At 42.3% G+C, this 15,266-nt stretch overlaps 1 protein-coding gene across 5 annotated transcripts in view; it reads left to right on the top strand.

Annotated features, from left to right (window-relative positions):
• Positions 1–15,266, top strand: part of mapkap1 (MAPK associated protein 1) — a 43,232-nt gene that overhangs the window by 15,880 nt on the left and 12,086 nt on the right. For all 5 annotated transcript variants that reach the window (XM_084046944.1, XM_084046945.1, XM_084046943.1 and 2 more), the window contains 3 exons: positions 5,299–5,471; positions 10,742–10,918; positions 12,593–12,702. In XM_084046944.1, coding sequence (XP_083903070.1) covers positions 5,299–5,471; positions 10,742–10,918; positions 12,593–12,702 — 460 coding nt within the window. The remainder of the gene's footprint in view (positions 1–5,298; positions 5,472–10,741; positions 10,919–12,592; positions 12,703–15,266) is intronic.

Raw genomic sequence — 15,266 nt, 5'->3', positions numbered from 1 at the left:
ACCCCCTGGAACCCCCTCAAGTACCCCTGGGGGTCCCCGGACCCCACTTTGAGAACCAATGATCTAAACCATATGTGTTGTGTGTGTGCTGGATTCTAACCATCATCATCTCTGGTCACACGCTCCATGCAGGAGTTGTTGAAGGAAAATGGCCAAAGTCACTGTCCACCTACTGTATAAACTAGAAGCTCGGCCCTGCTACGCAGGGCCTCGCGTCTAGCCCGCCGCCACGCCCACGTAGCGCCCGCCGCCACTTGGCAGCGCATATAAGTGGCATAGCGTCATGAGGGCCAGTGGGGCCGTGGCTCGGTCAGTGAAGACCCTGTAGCGCGGATGATATGTGGCATAGAGGGGCAGATTTGAAATCTCCAGAGGAAACGTCCGTGGGCTACCATTGGTTCAGCGATGTGTGCGGGCGCCCTGCGGGCCCTCCTCCTCCACCAATGTGCTGTATTGAGAGCCCTGACGTCACAACATTTGGAGTGATGGGCACTGCACTCTGGTTGGTTAGGGTCCACCTAGGGTCCAGGTAGAACCCAGTTAAAGCCTGCATGGGCAAACCCAGTTAGGACCCGCCTTGGTCCCACATAAACGTGGCTAGTTGGGGCCCACCTAAGGGCCAGGTAGAAGCGACTTATAGCCCGCATGGGCATAGCAGTTAAGACCCACCTCGGCCCCACATAGAATTGCCTAGGTGGGGCCCACCTAAGGGCCAGGTAGAGTCGGTAGGGACCCCCCACAGGCCAATGTTAAAATGGTAGCACTTGTTCCTCAACATAGTGTGAATGTGCGTGCAAAGTTGACCACAATCGGACGCTGCATTCATGATTTGCGGCATTTTGTGCAAACTTTAGATGTGAATCTTAGCCAATCGGGATGGAATATGAAAGATTAAACAGATCCGTCTTGATCACATGACTATAGAGATCATGTGTACCGATTTGCGTGAAATGTAGATATAATCGGAAGGAGTAATGTAAAGAAATATGTTGTACATAAGGCGGCCTCCTGGTGGAGCTATAAAAGGTAGATGTGAGAAATGTAGGGGAAAGGTTTTTCCTTGACCTCTAGAGAGTGCACATACAAAGTTTTACACAGATTGGTGCAGGTATAGGTAAAAACACAAATCGGACTGTTATAGCGCCACCATGAGGCTGATTAGAAAAATCTCAAGTGGAATTTGTTGCTCGGCATAGTGGGAATGTGGGTGCAAAGTTGCACGGAAAGTGCATGCTGTGTTCATAATTTGAGGCATTTTGGTCAAAACGGAGCAGTCCTGGAAACTGTGGAAGGCATTTTTAGTCAAGCAGGATGGAAAATGAAAGATCTGAAAGAGCGTTTTTTTTTTTATGACTATAGAGATACTGTGTATCGATGTGCGTGATGTTAGGCCAAAATATGTAGCAGTACTGTGAGAAAATGTGTTTTGCAAAAAGCGGCCTCCTGGTGGCACTATAACAGGGCCATGTGAAAGAAATGGGGCAGAGGTTCTGAATTGGCATCCAGGGAGTGTGTGCACAGTTGCGCTGCGATCAAGCCAACGATGCGGGAGATTAGCTATCCACAGACCGTCGGACGGACAGGGGGTAAAACATACTCTCGCGCCATCCCTTTCGGCCTGGCGGAGACAATAAAAAAGCTAAAGTGAAGGAAAAGAGCATTACTGCAGCAAAAGTAGTCAACAAACTATACTATAAAACATTGGCCACATTGTCAAATAAATTAAGAAAGAGGCAAACATGTTGAAAATAGCCGATCTACAAGCTTACAACGCCTCTCAACGTGAGGCGTTGTGAGCTTGTAGATCGGCTATTTTCACAATATTGACTTGTGGAACGGAGTCAAACAAAATTGGGGGGGTCCCCAGTTCAAATATGATTTTTTTTTTTGGGGGGGGGGGGGGGGGTAGCCACTGCCCTAATCGGACCGAAATTATCTGAAATTACTACATGACCATAATGCAGCCTAAACGTGCGTTGCACGGGGCGGTCCTGCCATTACGTTAGTTACTGGAGTTTCTGTGGAGCTACACCAGAAGACACACACAACATACACCATCTACAATGGACTAACGGAGCAGCAATAATAACAGTTACCGCACGAACGTGCATTGTTGACAAAGTGATTGCACAGCCGCTGCAGGCATGACAGCCACGTTAGCGTTAGCTACATGCCAACTATCACAGCGTCCTGTCCGTCGTCGCTGCGACTGACTCTGATGGCTACAGCCATAGATAAACACAACAGCAAGCTCTCTGAGATGCCATTGTCTGGGAACTGCTCTTAGCGTGACACGACCAATGAGAGTGAGCGCTTTCGTTGTTGCTAAGATACGGTGCATGGCACACGGCGTCTCTGCCCCATAGCTTGTAGATCTCTCACACATGATTGGCGTAGGCTGCGTTGCCGTCGACGCTGATTGGCTGCATGTTGCTGTGACGTTGAAATGGGGTGCCAGGTCTGCTTTGTGTGTAAGCGATTTTGGGCTCATTTGGGCGCGCTTTTGGGCTGTTTTCCATAGAGCACGGCAGGGCTTGTTTCTGTCCCGTGACGGATGTGGCAAAGAAGGTGCAAAACGAACCATCCGGAAGTAAAGTGCGAGATGAAATATATAGCACTTTTTGATTATTAGAGAAGGAGACAGATGTGAAGGTGGAAAATGGAATGTAGGAGGTTATATATTTTTTCATGAGCGATTTTTGTAGCAAGTTGTGAGTGAATTGGGCCACTCCTGTGGGCGGGGGGCTGAATAGAACCATTGGGGTTTGGGAAGGAGACGCTCTCTGTTTGAGTGGTGAGATACATACAGTACTATACAAGACAAGACATCATCATTACTAGGAGCAGTACAAGTATATTTACTGAAAAACTGTGGGAGGTCATTTATTTTGTCAGCTAGAAGACTTACAGGTCCAGTTGCAAATTGCAGACAGGTTCTCAGTTATAATGGTTTTGAAGGAGGGAGTCTGATGGTGTAGTAGGACATTCCACATGTTGGTGTCATACTAGTAGAATGAATTCATTCCCATGTTTGTGCCGAATCTGGGGGGAATGAGATCAGTGGAGCTCCCTCTGGTGTTGTCTGTGAGTGTTACTAGTGGAGCAGTCTGACAGGTACATGGACACTGGTTCCTCTAGTGCCTTGGTTCTCAAAGTGGGGTCCGGGGACCCCCAGGGGTACTTGAGGGGGTTCCAGGGGGTACTCAGCAAAATGTGTAAATACAGCATCAGAATAATTATGACCTTTTATACTTTGGGCTATTCAAAAATAGCAGATCTACAAGCTCATAGCGCGGCACCGAGTGCCGCGCTATGAGCTTGTAGATATGCTATTTTTGAAAAATCTTGAAAATTTGTGCAAATCTTTGAATATATATATTTTTAAAGCGAACATTTGTAACTCAAATCTTTGCTTCTGGGGGGGTCCCTGGAACAAAATATTTTTATATGGGGGTCCGCGGCCAAATACATATCATTTAGGGGGTCCTTGACATAAAAAAGTTTGAGAACCACTGCTCTAGTGGAGCAGTCTGACAGGTACATGGACTCTGGTTCCTCTATTAGAGCAGTCTGACAGGTACATGGACTCTGGTTCCTTGAGTATTTTGAAGACCAGGTCCATTGACTATGTCCTCTACCCTGAGCCATCCCACCCTAGCATCATGAGCAGGGGTTAGGTGAGGTCTAGTATCACCCTAGCAGCATGAGCAGGGGTTAGGTGAGGTCTAGTATCACCCTAGCACAGGGCTACTCAACTTAAGATGGCTCAGGGGCCACTCAGCAAAAAGAAAAAGTCCAAGGGCCACAAGCTAAAGTAAAAACAGATTTTGTAATAGGCTACATGACTAATACATGACTCGTCTAAACAGAGTAAAAACACAGAGTAAAAAGACACATTTCCATCTGTAAGGCCAAACCTCGTTGAGCAACAATGTTGTCATGGAATGATTAAAGTTACAAAATGAGGCTTTAGTCATGAAATGTGAAGAGAACATAATGAATAGATATGTTCCAATGAATCAGAGGACAATTATCAGACGTTAATAAGTAAGTAATAGTTAATACTCAGCTGAAATCAGGCCATATCACACTCTCTTAAAACAAACAATAATATCTACAATCTTATTCAAAACAATCAAAACATTTTGGAAACAAACCAAACCTAACTTGTTCCTATTCTTTTTTTGTTTCAAGCTCCCTGGATGTGAAATGATTAAATAAAAAATAAACAGGCTTCGTTCACAAAATGTGACACAACAATGAGAACAAAGTGTAACCAGTGCAATGATTCAGAAAAAAAGACAATATACTCAAACAAAATATACTTGAAATGAGTTATTTCTTCTTTTGAAACAAATAAAATGGAATCATACCAAGTCACTTTCCTTACAGCTGAATCTCATCACAGTTTCTTAGCCACTTACAATTAGAATGTTGTAAGCTGAGCTTGCTTTGACAGGTGTCAAGGTGAAGGTTTTGAAACGGCACTTGATTTCTGTCAAAGGACAAGGAGGCCCACTGGCTTATTATTGACTTCCACAAATGTAAATTAATCCTCCCATGTTTGCTGAAACAACTAGTCTTTGGTTTTGGTCTGGCCGTGTTGACAGACAGCTGTAACTCGAAGGCGCACTCCTCGGTAGGGGTTAAATAAATGTATATAGAAGAGTATTCTATTCATGGCGATGTGGTATCATAATCTGTCAGTCATGTAAACTACTTAATTGACAAAGATTGTACTGTTACACAGTTGGGCTTGCAAGTGGGTGCGCGTGTGTGTGTGTGTGTGCGCGCGTGCGCGCGCGTGTGTGTGTGTCTGCGTGTGTGTGTGTGTGTGTGTGTGTGTGTGTGTGTGTGTGTGTGACTTGACAGGCAGCGAGGTGAGCCGGCGAAACTCTTTCTTATTGGCTTTCTAAGCTTTGTTTGGTCGTATTCTGGTTCTTCACTCATAAAATCGGGTGCTTCTAGAATATTTAAGGCTGTGTTATTTAAATGACGCTTGTTTTCACAGATTTATCAAAGCTCCAACCAAATGTACGCTGGGATTGGCTGTATAGGATCGCTTGATAAATGTCACTTGGACTTTGGTGTACGGCCAAATATAGGCAAAAATATATATGCCGGTTTTTACACTCCATTGATAAATGAGGGCCAGTGTGTGTTTGTGTACCTGTGTCTAATACTGTGTGTGTGTGTGTGTGTGTGTGTGTGTGTGTGTGTGTGTGTGTGTGTGTGTGTGTGTGTGTGTGTGTGTGTGTGTGTGTGTGTGTGTGTGTGTGTGTGTGTGTGGTGGTCCAGGGTCACATCGGCACCACAGCCACTAAGAAGATAGACGTGTATCTCTCCATGCAGCCGGCTCAGGAGAAGCTCCACCCCATGCTGGTGGTCACCATCGCCAACGCCCGCGTCCACGACCTCATCGGCCTCATCTGCTGGCAGTACACCGGAGAGGGCCGCGAGCCCAAGCTCAAGTACGTCCTCACAGCTACAAGGTCCTGGGTTTGATTCCGGGAGGGGGGGGGGTGGTCCTCTCCTCCGCGTCGTCAGTGCCCATACACACTCTAACCATTATTTTATACTTTTGGCTTTTCAAAAAGATCAGATCTACAAGCTCATATGAGCTTGTAGATCTGCTCTTTTTGAAAAATCTCGAACATTTTTGCAAATCTTTGAATATATATATATATATATTTTTTTAAAGCGAACGTTTTTTAATTCAAATCTTTGTTTCTGGGGGGTCCCTGGAACTACATATTTTGAGATGCGGGGGGGGGGGGGGGGGCTCCAAATACAACTGTTAAGATTTAGAAGACATTTATAGAATCCTCTACAAGCTGTTTGCTGTGTTCTTGTATTTTCACATGTCAGGTAGGAGGTAGGAAGTAGGGAACTGCAGCACACGTGACAACAGTCTGCGGGTGTTTTAGTTTTATATCACAGGGTGGGATGCATGGCGCCGTGCTCATCTCACACACACACGCCCCTAGTAGAGTTAAATAATCGCAACGTTTTTTCTACTGGAAAAGAAGTGTGTGTGTGTGTGTGTGTGTGTGTGTGTGTGTGTGTGTGTGTGTGTGTGTGTGTGTGTGTGTGTGTGTGTGTGTGTGTGTGTGTGTGTGTGTGTGTGTGTGTGTGTGTGTGTGTGTGTGTGTGTGTGTGTGTGTGTGTAAAACAGCTGACTGAACCTATTTCATTAAAGACAGGCATTAAGACTGGCTGCCCATGGAGTGCAGTTAACTTCTTAATTGCCATCAACCAGTGGTTAAAGTGGTTATGTCAGTGTGCCCCCCACGGTGAGATTTCCCCTAACCCAGTACAGGGCTACGCAGATGATGTCCAGTTAGCTTCCAAGGAAGAAAGAGTAATTAAAAACATGCTCACCAGGACAGATTTATTTCTAGACTGGTCAGGCCTGGAAGTAAAGGACATAAAATGTGCTGTCCTGTATGAGAGAAGGAGCGGAGGAAATCGATGGTACCACGCAAAAACCGATACATGCCCGGATTTCAGAATAGCCACAAAACCCATACGTGTGTTCTCCCTGCATGAGACATACACCTATCTCTAAACCCATACGTGTGTTCTCCCTGCATGAGACATACACCTATCTCTAAACCCATACGTGTGTTCTCCCTGCATGAGACATACACCTATCTCTAAACCCATACGTGTGTTCTCCCTGCATGAGACATACACCTATCTCTAAACCCATACGTGTGTTCTCCCTGCATGAGACATACACCTATCTCTAAACCCATACGTGTGTTCTCCCTGCATGAGACATACACCTATCTCTAAACCCATACGTGTGTTCTCCCTGCATGAGACATACACCTATCTCTAAACCCATACGTGTGTTCTCCCTGCATGAGACATACACCTATCTCTAAACCCATACGTGTGTTCTCCCTGCATGAGACATACACCTATCTCTAAACCCATACGTGTGTTCTCCCTGCATGAGACATACACCTATCTCTAAACCCATATGTGTGTTCTCCCTGCATGAGACATACACCTATCTCTAAACCCATACGTGTGTTCTCCCTGCATGAGACATACACCTATCTCTAAACCCATACGTGTGTTCTCCCTGCATGAGACATACACCTATCTCTAAACCCATACGTGTGTTCTCCCTGCATGAGACATACACCTATCTCGGGCATAAATTTAACATTGCAGGAGAATGGAAGGAACAAGTTAACATCATCTTGTCCGAGTTTACATCTAGGTTAGACTTTATTGACAGATGCTCTCTACCTTTAACTATGAAGTTAGAGGCCATTAGACCAGTAGCTCTGTCTAAAGTACAACACTTCTTCTCTAATGTTCATATCCAGCAGAACGTACTAAGTGAAATGAACAATAAAACGTTAGTGGTTTGCCCTGAACACACACAGCACCCGTGATCTAGTTTTCCACCCCCAGTGGGGGGAGGGCTAGGTGTACCCAATGTGTCATGGATTTATACTAGCATGCGCATATCCCATCTACTGAGCATGTTGAATAATGATGACAGGGATGTGAGAGAACTGGCCAGATCTTCCCTGTTCCTTGATTTAAGGAGACGCAAGGTCCCTTTAGCCAGGGAGTCAGAGCCCCACTTCCTAGGGTTCAAGAGGAAACCCAGTGGGAAACTAGACACTCACTCCCCGGGCTTTGGCGTGTCATTGGACTGGCCGGACTTGAACGACCTCTGTGTCCAAACCGGAGTGTCCCTGGAGTGGGTCCGGTGTCATTTGGAGACTGTAAGGGTCTCTGAGGACTTAATAACTGACCCCCTCACCTCTGTGAGAGGTACAGTGACCTACGGTGGACACACTCACCTGCTGACATCTGCAGGTGTTCGGCGGACCTTGCTGGATCTTTTTCAACATCAACAACAGCAACACTGGACTGGTCTTAAACTTCAGGGAAAACTTGCTTGTCTTCCCTCTGCTGACCACTCTGTTTCCCATTCATTTCTAAGGAACACTGCTCTCAATGAGGACATTATCACCTTTACAGTAAAAGCCAGGTTACAGATCCTTCCCACCAGACTCAACCTTTCCATCTGGTTTCCCACCACTCATGTACCTCATTGTTTGCATCACACCACAGGGCCTGTTACAGAAACCATGTCACACATTCTGAATGGCTGCTATGCCTATAAAGGGCTTTACATAGCACGCCACGACAGAATAGTTGATCTCATAACTAAGGACATATCTAAACATTTTACACCGTCAGTGAGAATGTACAAACATTCCTGTGTCAAACCTTCCATGTTTCAACTCTGTACTGAAAATCCTGAAATATTTGCACATCTCTCCGCTAATACACCAGATGTTGTTGTTGTCAATGAAGGAAACAGATCAGTTTCCATTCTTGAAATGGCCTGCACCTTTGATTCTAGCTTAGAGGAAGCTTTTATGACCAAAGTCATTAAATACCAGCCGCTCCTCCATACCATCACAGAGCTAGGTTATAGGTGCAATCTATTTGTGTTTATCTTTGGCAGCCTAGGACATGTACATAGGTTGGTTGTAAGAGGCTTCCAACAACTTGGGATGCCAAAAAAAGCAGCTAAACGGCTTGCAAAATTCTGTGGAATCTCTTCTACTATCGGTAGCCGCCAAATATGGCGAAGGCGCTGTTATTTGTACCCCTAAAAGGTGTGGGAGTATTTGTCCATGATTTGCTGACTGTACATTTTTGACAGCACCTTGTAATATTTGTGTCCTTGTATTGTATCTCTCTTATGTGGACATAAATAAATGATTAAAATGTGTGTGTGTGTGTGTGTGTGTGTGTGTGTGTGTGTGTGTGTGTGTGTGTGTGTGTGTGTGTGTGTGTGTGTGTGTGTGTGTGTGTGTGTGTGTGTGTGTGTGTGTGTCTGTCTTATATATCTTGTCCTGTTGTGTTTATAGTGAACTAAAGATGGTTGTGTCCCCACCGCCACTCAAACGCCCACTTGCCCGATGGGCAACCAGAAAGAAAACTCCACCCGCCCGCACGTTTAATTTATTAGGCAATTTATTAGAACGTGAACGCGTACTGCCTCCACATAGCAGATATAATGTATTTATGTATATATTTATGTATATATGTATATGTTTCAGTGAGAACGTGAATGCGTACTGTCTCCACATAGCAGATATAATGTATTTATGTATATATTTATGTATATATGTATATGTTTCAGTGAGAACGTGAATGCGTACTGTCTCCACATAGCAGATATAATGTATTTATGTATATATTTATGTATATATTTATGTATATATGTATATGTTTCAGTGAGAACGTGAACGCGTACTGTCTCCACATAGCAGATATAATGTATTTATGTATATATTTATGTATATATGTATATGTTTCAGTGAGAACGTGAACGCGTACTGTCTCCACATAGCAGATATATTGTATTTATGTATATATTTATGTATATATGTCAGGGATTCCGTTAGCCGGTATTTACCGGCCATTGACCGGTAAAAGTTTTAATTGGCCGGTAATTATAAACACCACCGGCCACCGTGGCCGGTTGGGAAAATGGTGTTATTAGGCTATTTTATCATTTAAGCCTATTATTAATATTATTATTTGGATAAAGTAGTTGGCTACAAACAACCATTAAAATCATAATCATTTAAAGTTTTTATCATGATCTGACTGTGGTTTAATTCCCGACAGCATGCTCTGCTGCTGCTGCGCACTGCAGTAGTAGATTCGCCTATTAGTTGTACGATGGTGTCGCGCATTGAAAATATCAGAGCTACAAGCTCACAGCACGTTGCAACGCGCCGCGTTGTGAGCTTGTATGTCTGCTATTTTTGATACGCCACAAGACAGCTGATAGACACAGCTGTGTCTCCTCCTAATCAGCCAGCGTGGTTCGCTCGCGTGTGTTGATAAACAGAACCGGGATTTTCCGCTGTGATAGAATCTGAACCAAACCGGACCCAATTGTCGATAAAGGGACCCGAACACGTGTGGGTCGTGGATATTATGCAAGCACAGTGACTGTCTGTCTGCAATGGATAAAGTGGTGAAAGTTGGGCGACGGTGTCGCGCATGGAAAGGCTCTGGCGCAGCTCGCCCCAAAACACCCTCGCCCCCATTTTTCAGGCGGACCAGCGGTTCTTGTATTTGTTTTACTGAGGATGATAAGGGTAGAAATAGGTTTAGGATTAGGTATAGTTTTACTGAGGTTAAGATTAGGAATAATGTTAGGTTTAGGCATTGTTTACTGTACTGATATGTTTAGGAATACCAGGCGAATACAGACGGATTTTCCCCGGGGCGACGGGGGTGTGTTTTGGGGCGAGCGGGCGGTATTCGTTGCGCAGCAGTTCACTCATGCCCACTTTATTCATTTCATTTTTGGCAAGCGACATCTCTGCATGATACAGGAGTAGATCATATAATTTAGTTATCTATACAAACAGGAACAGATTGTAGCTGTGATAAAGTGGAAAGAAGCGCAGCAAACGTAACAAGGTGTAATGATCAGTTGGGTGCATGTATGCAGTGCAAACGCGCATGTGACGTTAATTATAATATATGGCCGGTAAATGTATTCTTTGGCCGGTAAAATATAATCCTGCCGGCCATGGTGGCCGGCCCAAAAAATGCCTAGCGGAAACCCTGATATATGTATGTGTTTCAGTGAGAACGTGAACGCGTACTGCCTCCACATAGCAGATATAATGTATTTATGTATATATTTATGTATATATTTATGTATGTGTTTCAGTGAGAACGTGAACGCATACTGTCTCCACATAGCAGAGGATGACGGGGAGGTGGACACAGACTTTCCTCCTCTGGACTCTAATGAACCCATCCATAAGTTTGGCTTCAGCACCCTGGCTCTGGTAGAGAAGTACTCCTCACCGGGCCTGGCCTCCAAGCAGTCCCTGTTCGTCAGGATGTAAGTAGTGCCAGAATTTTACAATAACAGATTACGTTCGGTGCCAGAAATCTCCCCGTTGAGCTGCACGGCGCTGTTTAAGCTGTAGACTCCCAAGACGAGAAATCCATGTGAAACAAAGTATGCGTTCATTTTGCACGATGGTCCTGGCTAACGCCTGGAACGATAACATCTCTCATGTGAGTAACAATGGCGGAGCGATCGTGCATACAAAATGAGTCGTTTTCCCCGGCGTAAAAAGTTTTAGAGTTATAGGGGTTTTAGAGAAGGAGATAGAACGGAAGCGGATGGGAGCCATGTTTTTTTCATCTGTCCTTTCCTTCTCCGATTCACTGTGGGTGATTCCAGAGCTGCTCCAGCCCCTCCTGTGTGGGAAAAAAAAGACTGAAAACACGCTTCAGACCGTGTTCGGCACCCGATGTGTTAATATAGAAATACTCCACACCTGGCCTGGCCTCCAAGCATTCGTCATTTTAGATCTTTAGATATAACCATTATTTTGTACATTGGGCTATTCAAGAATAGCAGATCTACAAGCTCACAGGGATTAAAGTTCTCAGTCCTGGGGACTGATTTCAGTCTTGAGGATTCCATGTGCCATGTTTAAAAATCAAAAATCACATATTGGGACATGGTCTGAAAATAATTTTCAGTCTTGGGATTCTTTTTTGCTTTAACCCCTGAACATAGCGCGGAACCGTAGATCTAGATATAGATATAGATTGTAGATCTGTTATTTTCTTTTTGAAAATCTTCACGATTTAAAAAAAATATCAGATCTACAAGCTTGTAGATCTGATATTTTTTTATAGTATAGCCAAAGAAATCTAAAGTGACACAGATGTGCTCCTCACTTTGTATTTCAACTTTTCAACACAGTTTACAGGAACATGTTTTATATCATACATGTTTACAGAGTGTCTGAAACCACAGGAACATGTTTTATATCATACATGTTTACAGAGTGTCTGAAACCACAGGAACATGTTTTATATCATACATGTTTACAGAGTGTCTGAAACCACAGGAACATGTTTTATATCATACATGTTTACAGAGTGTCTGAAACCACAGGAAAATGTTTTATATCATACATGTTTGATACATTTTGAAATATTGAACTTTCATTTTCTAATGATGATGATTAATAATAATGATTATGATCATTATGATCATATGATTATTATGATTATTATGATCATTATGATCATATGATCATTATGATCATATGATTATTATGATCATTATGATCATTATGATCATTATGATCATTATGATCATATGATTATTATGATTATTATGATCATTATGATCATTATGATCATTATGATCATATGATCATTATGATCATTATGATTATTATGATCATTATGATCATTTTGTGTCGTCAGAAGACATGATGTTCACCTTTGACCTTTTGACACAAATGTTTTATACTCTGCTTCACCAGAAGTTTGTTTTCCTCTTTTCTCCCTCTCTCACTCCTTCTCTTCTCTCTCTCTCTTTCACTCCTCTCCTCTTCTCTCTCTCTTTCACTCCTCTCCTCTTCTCTTTTTCTCTCACTCCTCTCCTCTTCTCTCCTTCTCTCACTCCTCTCCTCTTCTCTCCTTCTCTCACTCCTCTCCTCTTCTCTTCTCTTTCTCTCTCTCTCTCACTCTCTCTCTGTTGTTGCAGAAATGCGGCTCATGGTTTCTCTCTCATCCCGGTGGACAGCCTGAAGGTCACCATGAAGGAGATCCTCCAGAAAGCCCTGAAGAAGAGGAAAGGCTCTCAGAAAGGCTCTGGTAATAGACTGGACAGTCTCGCGATACTTTGACCGTTCAGAAACATACTTTGTGCTCTTTAGATACCTCTATAAAATGATACAGTGTTCACATCTCTTTAGATAACTCTATAAAATGATACAGTGTACACATCTCTTTAGATAACTCTATAAAATGATACAGTGTACACATCTCTTTAGATACCTCTATAAAATGATACAGTGTTCACATCTCTTTAGATACCTCTATAAAATGATACAGTGTTCACATCTCTTTAGATACCTCTTTAAATGATACAGTGTACACATCTCTTTAGATACCTCTTTAAATGATACAGTGTTCACATCTCTTTAGATACCTCTATAAATGATACAGTGTTCACATCTCTTTAGATACCTCTATAAATGATACAGTGTTCACATCTCTTTAGATACCTCTATAAATGATACAGTGTTCACATCTCTTTAGATACCTCTATAAAATGATACATTGTACACATCTCTTTAGATACCTCTATAAAATGATACAGTGTACACATCTCTTTAGATACCTCTATAAATGATACAGTGTTCACATCTCTTTAGATACCTCTATAAATGATACAGTGTTCACATCTCTTTAGATACCTCTATAAAATGATACAGTGTACACATCTCTTTAGATACCTCTTTAAATGATACAGTGTACACATCTCTTTAGATACCTCTATAAATGATACAGTGTACACATCTCTTTAGATACCTCTATAAATGATACAGTGTACACATCTCTTTAGATACCTCTATAAATGATACAGTGTTCACATCTCTTTAGATACCTCTATAAATGATACAGTGTACACATCTCTTTAGATACCTCTATAAAATGATACAGTGTACACATCTCTTTAGATACCTCTATAAATGATACAGTGTACACATCTCTTTAGATAACTCTATAAATGATACAGTGTTCACATCTCTTTAGATACCTCTATAACATGATACAGTGTTCACATCTCTTTAGATACCTCTTTAAATGATACAGTGTACACATCTCTTTAGATACCTCTATAAAATGATACAGTGTTCACATCTCTTTAGATACCTCTATAAAATGATACAGTGTACACATCTCTTTAGATACCTCTATAAAATGATACAGTGTACACATCTCTTTAGATACCTCTATAAATGATACAGTGTACACATCTCTTTAGATACCTCTATAAAATGATACAGTGTTCACATCTCTTTAGATACCTCTATAAAATGATACAGTGTACACATCTCCTTAGATAACTCTATAAATGATACAGTGTACACATCTCTTTAGATAACTCTATAAATGATACAGTGTTCACATCTCTTTAGATACCTCTATAAAATGATACAGTGTTCACATCTCTTTAGATACCTCTATAAAATGATACAGTGTACACATCTCCTTAGATACCTCTATAAAATGATACAGTGTACACATCTCTTTAGATAACTCTATAAATGATACAGTGTTCACATCTCTTTAGATAACTCTATAAAATGATACAGTGTACACATCTCTTTAGATACCTCTATAAAATGATACAGTGTACACATCTCTTTAGATACCTCTTTAAATGATACAGTGTACACATCTCTTTAGATACCTCTATAAAATGATACAGTGTTCACATCTCTTTAGATACCTCTATAAAATGATACAGTGTACACATCTCTTTAGATACCTCTATAAAATGATACAGTGTACACATCTCTTTAGATACCTCTATAAAATGATACAGTGTACACATTGAAAAACAACACAGCAGAAAACAATGTGTGATAATTATGTCTTTTATATTCCTGAACCCATTCTATGACAAAGGTCACAATAGTTCATAAATAGTGTTTGTTAATGAGCTGGTCCAGATGGCTCTCATTCACTCCAATGTATTTAATCAAACCTCCGGTGCGACGTTTTCCACCCATGAGTGTCATGTCAATATATCCTACTATAATTCCAGTAACCTCTGTAGTGGTGTAGTGGTGTCACAACCCGGTTCTCCTCAGTGGCTGGACCAATTGCTCTGATTTTGCACACAGCCATTGACCATTACCATCTGAACGCAACTGTGAAGCCCGTTTTTCAATTTCATCAAATCTCAGCTTCTTATTAGCGTTTATGTGTCAAACAATGTCGCCTCCACAGATCATGTGCGCATATCCCCCCACGGATGCGTCGACCGGGTATGGTCTAGTCTAGATAATGGACGGACGGAACGTAATAGACTGGTGAAATCTGTAGTCCCAAAACCCAGGAACACTTCCTGGTAAAAGGCGCGCCTACGTTTTATTTTCACTGGGGGAGCACAAATAAAACCTCCTCTCACACGCAAAGAGGAGTTTGTAACATCCATACACGTAGCAGTTAAACCATTGCTTCACAAAATGAGGTCATTCATCATTTCATCATTCATCGTTTAATAAGTCATGTTCCAGATCCCATATGCGACGGCAGCGGATGCAAAAGTAGACGAGACACTGCTGTTAGTTTTGGTAAAGTAAGTCACATACAGACATCCTGGTCCAGAGGGGCATGGATGGACATCTATAAATAAAGGGCCA

Source organism: Gymnoscopelus microlampas (genome assembly GCF_963454915.1).
Source record: "Gymnoscopelus microlampas genome assembly, chromosome: 21".
Taxonomy (NCBI): Eukaryota; Metazoa; Chordata; class Actinopteri; order Myctophiformes; family Myctophidae; genus Gymnoscopelus; species Gymnoscopelus microlampas.
This window is presented reverse-complemented; position numbering and strand designations above follow the sequence as displayed.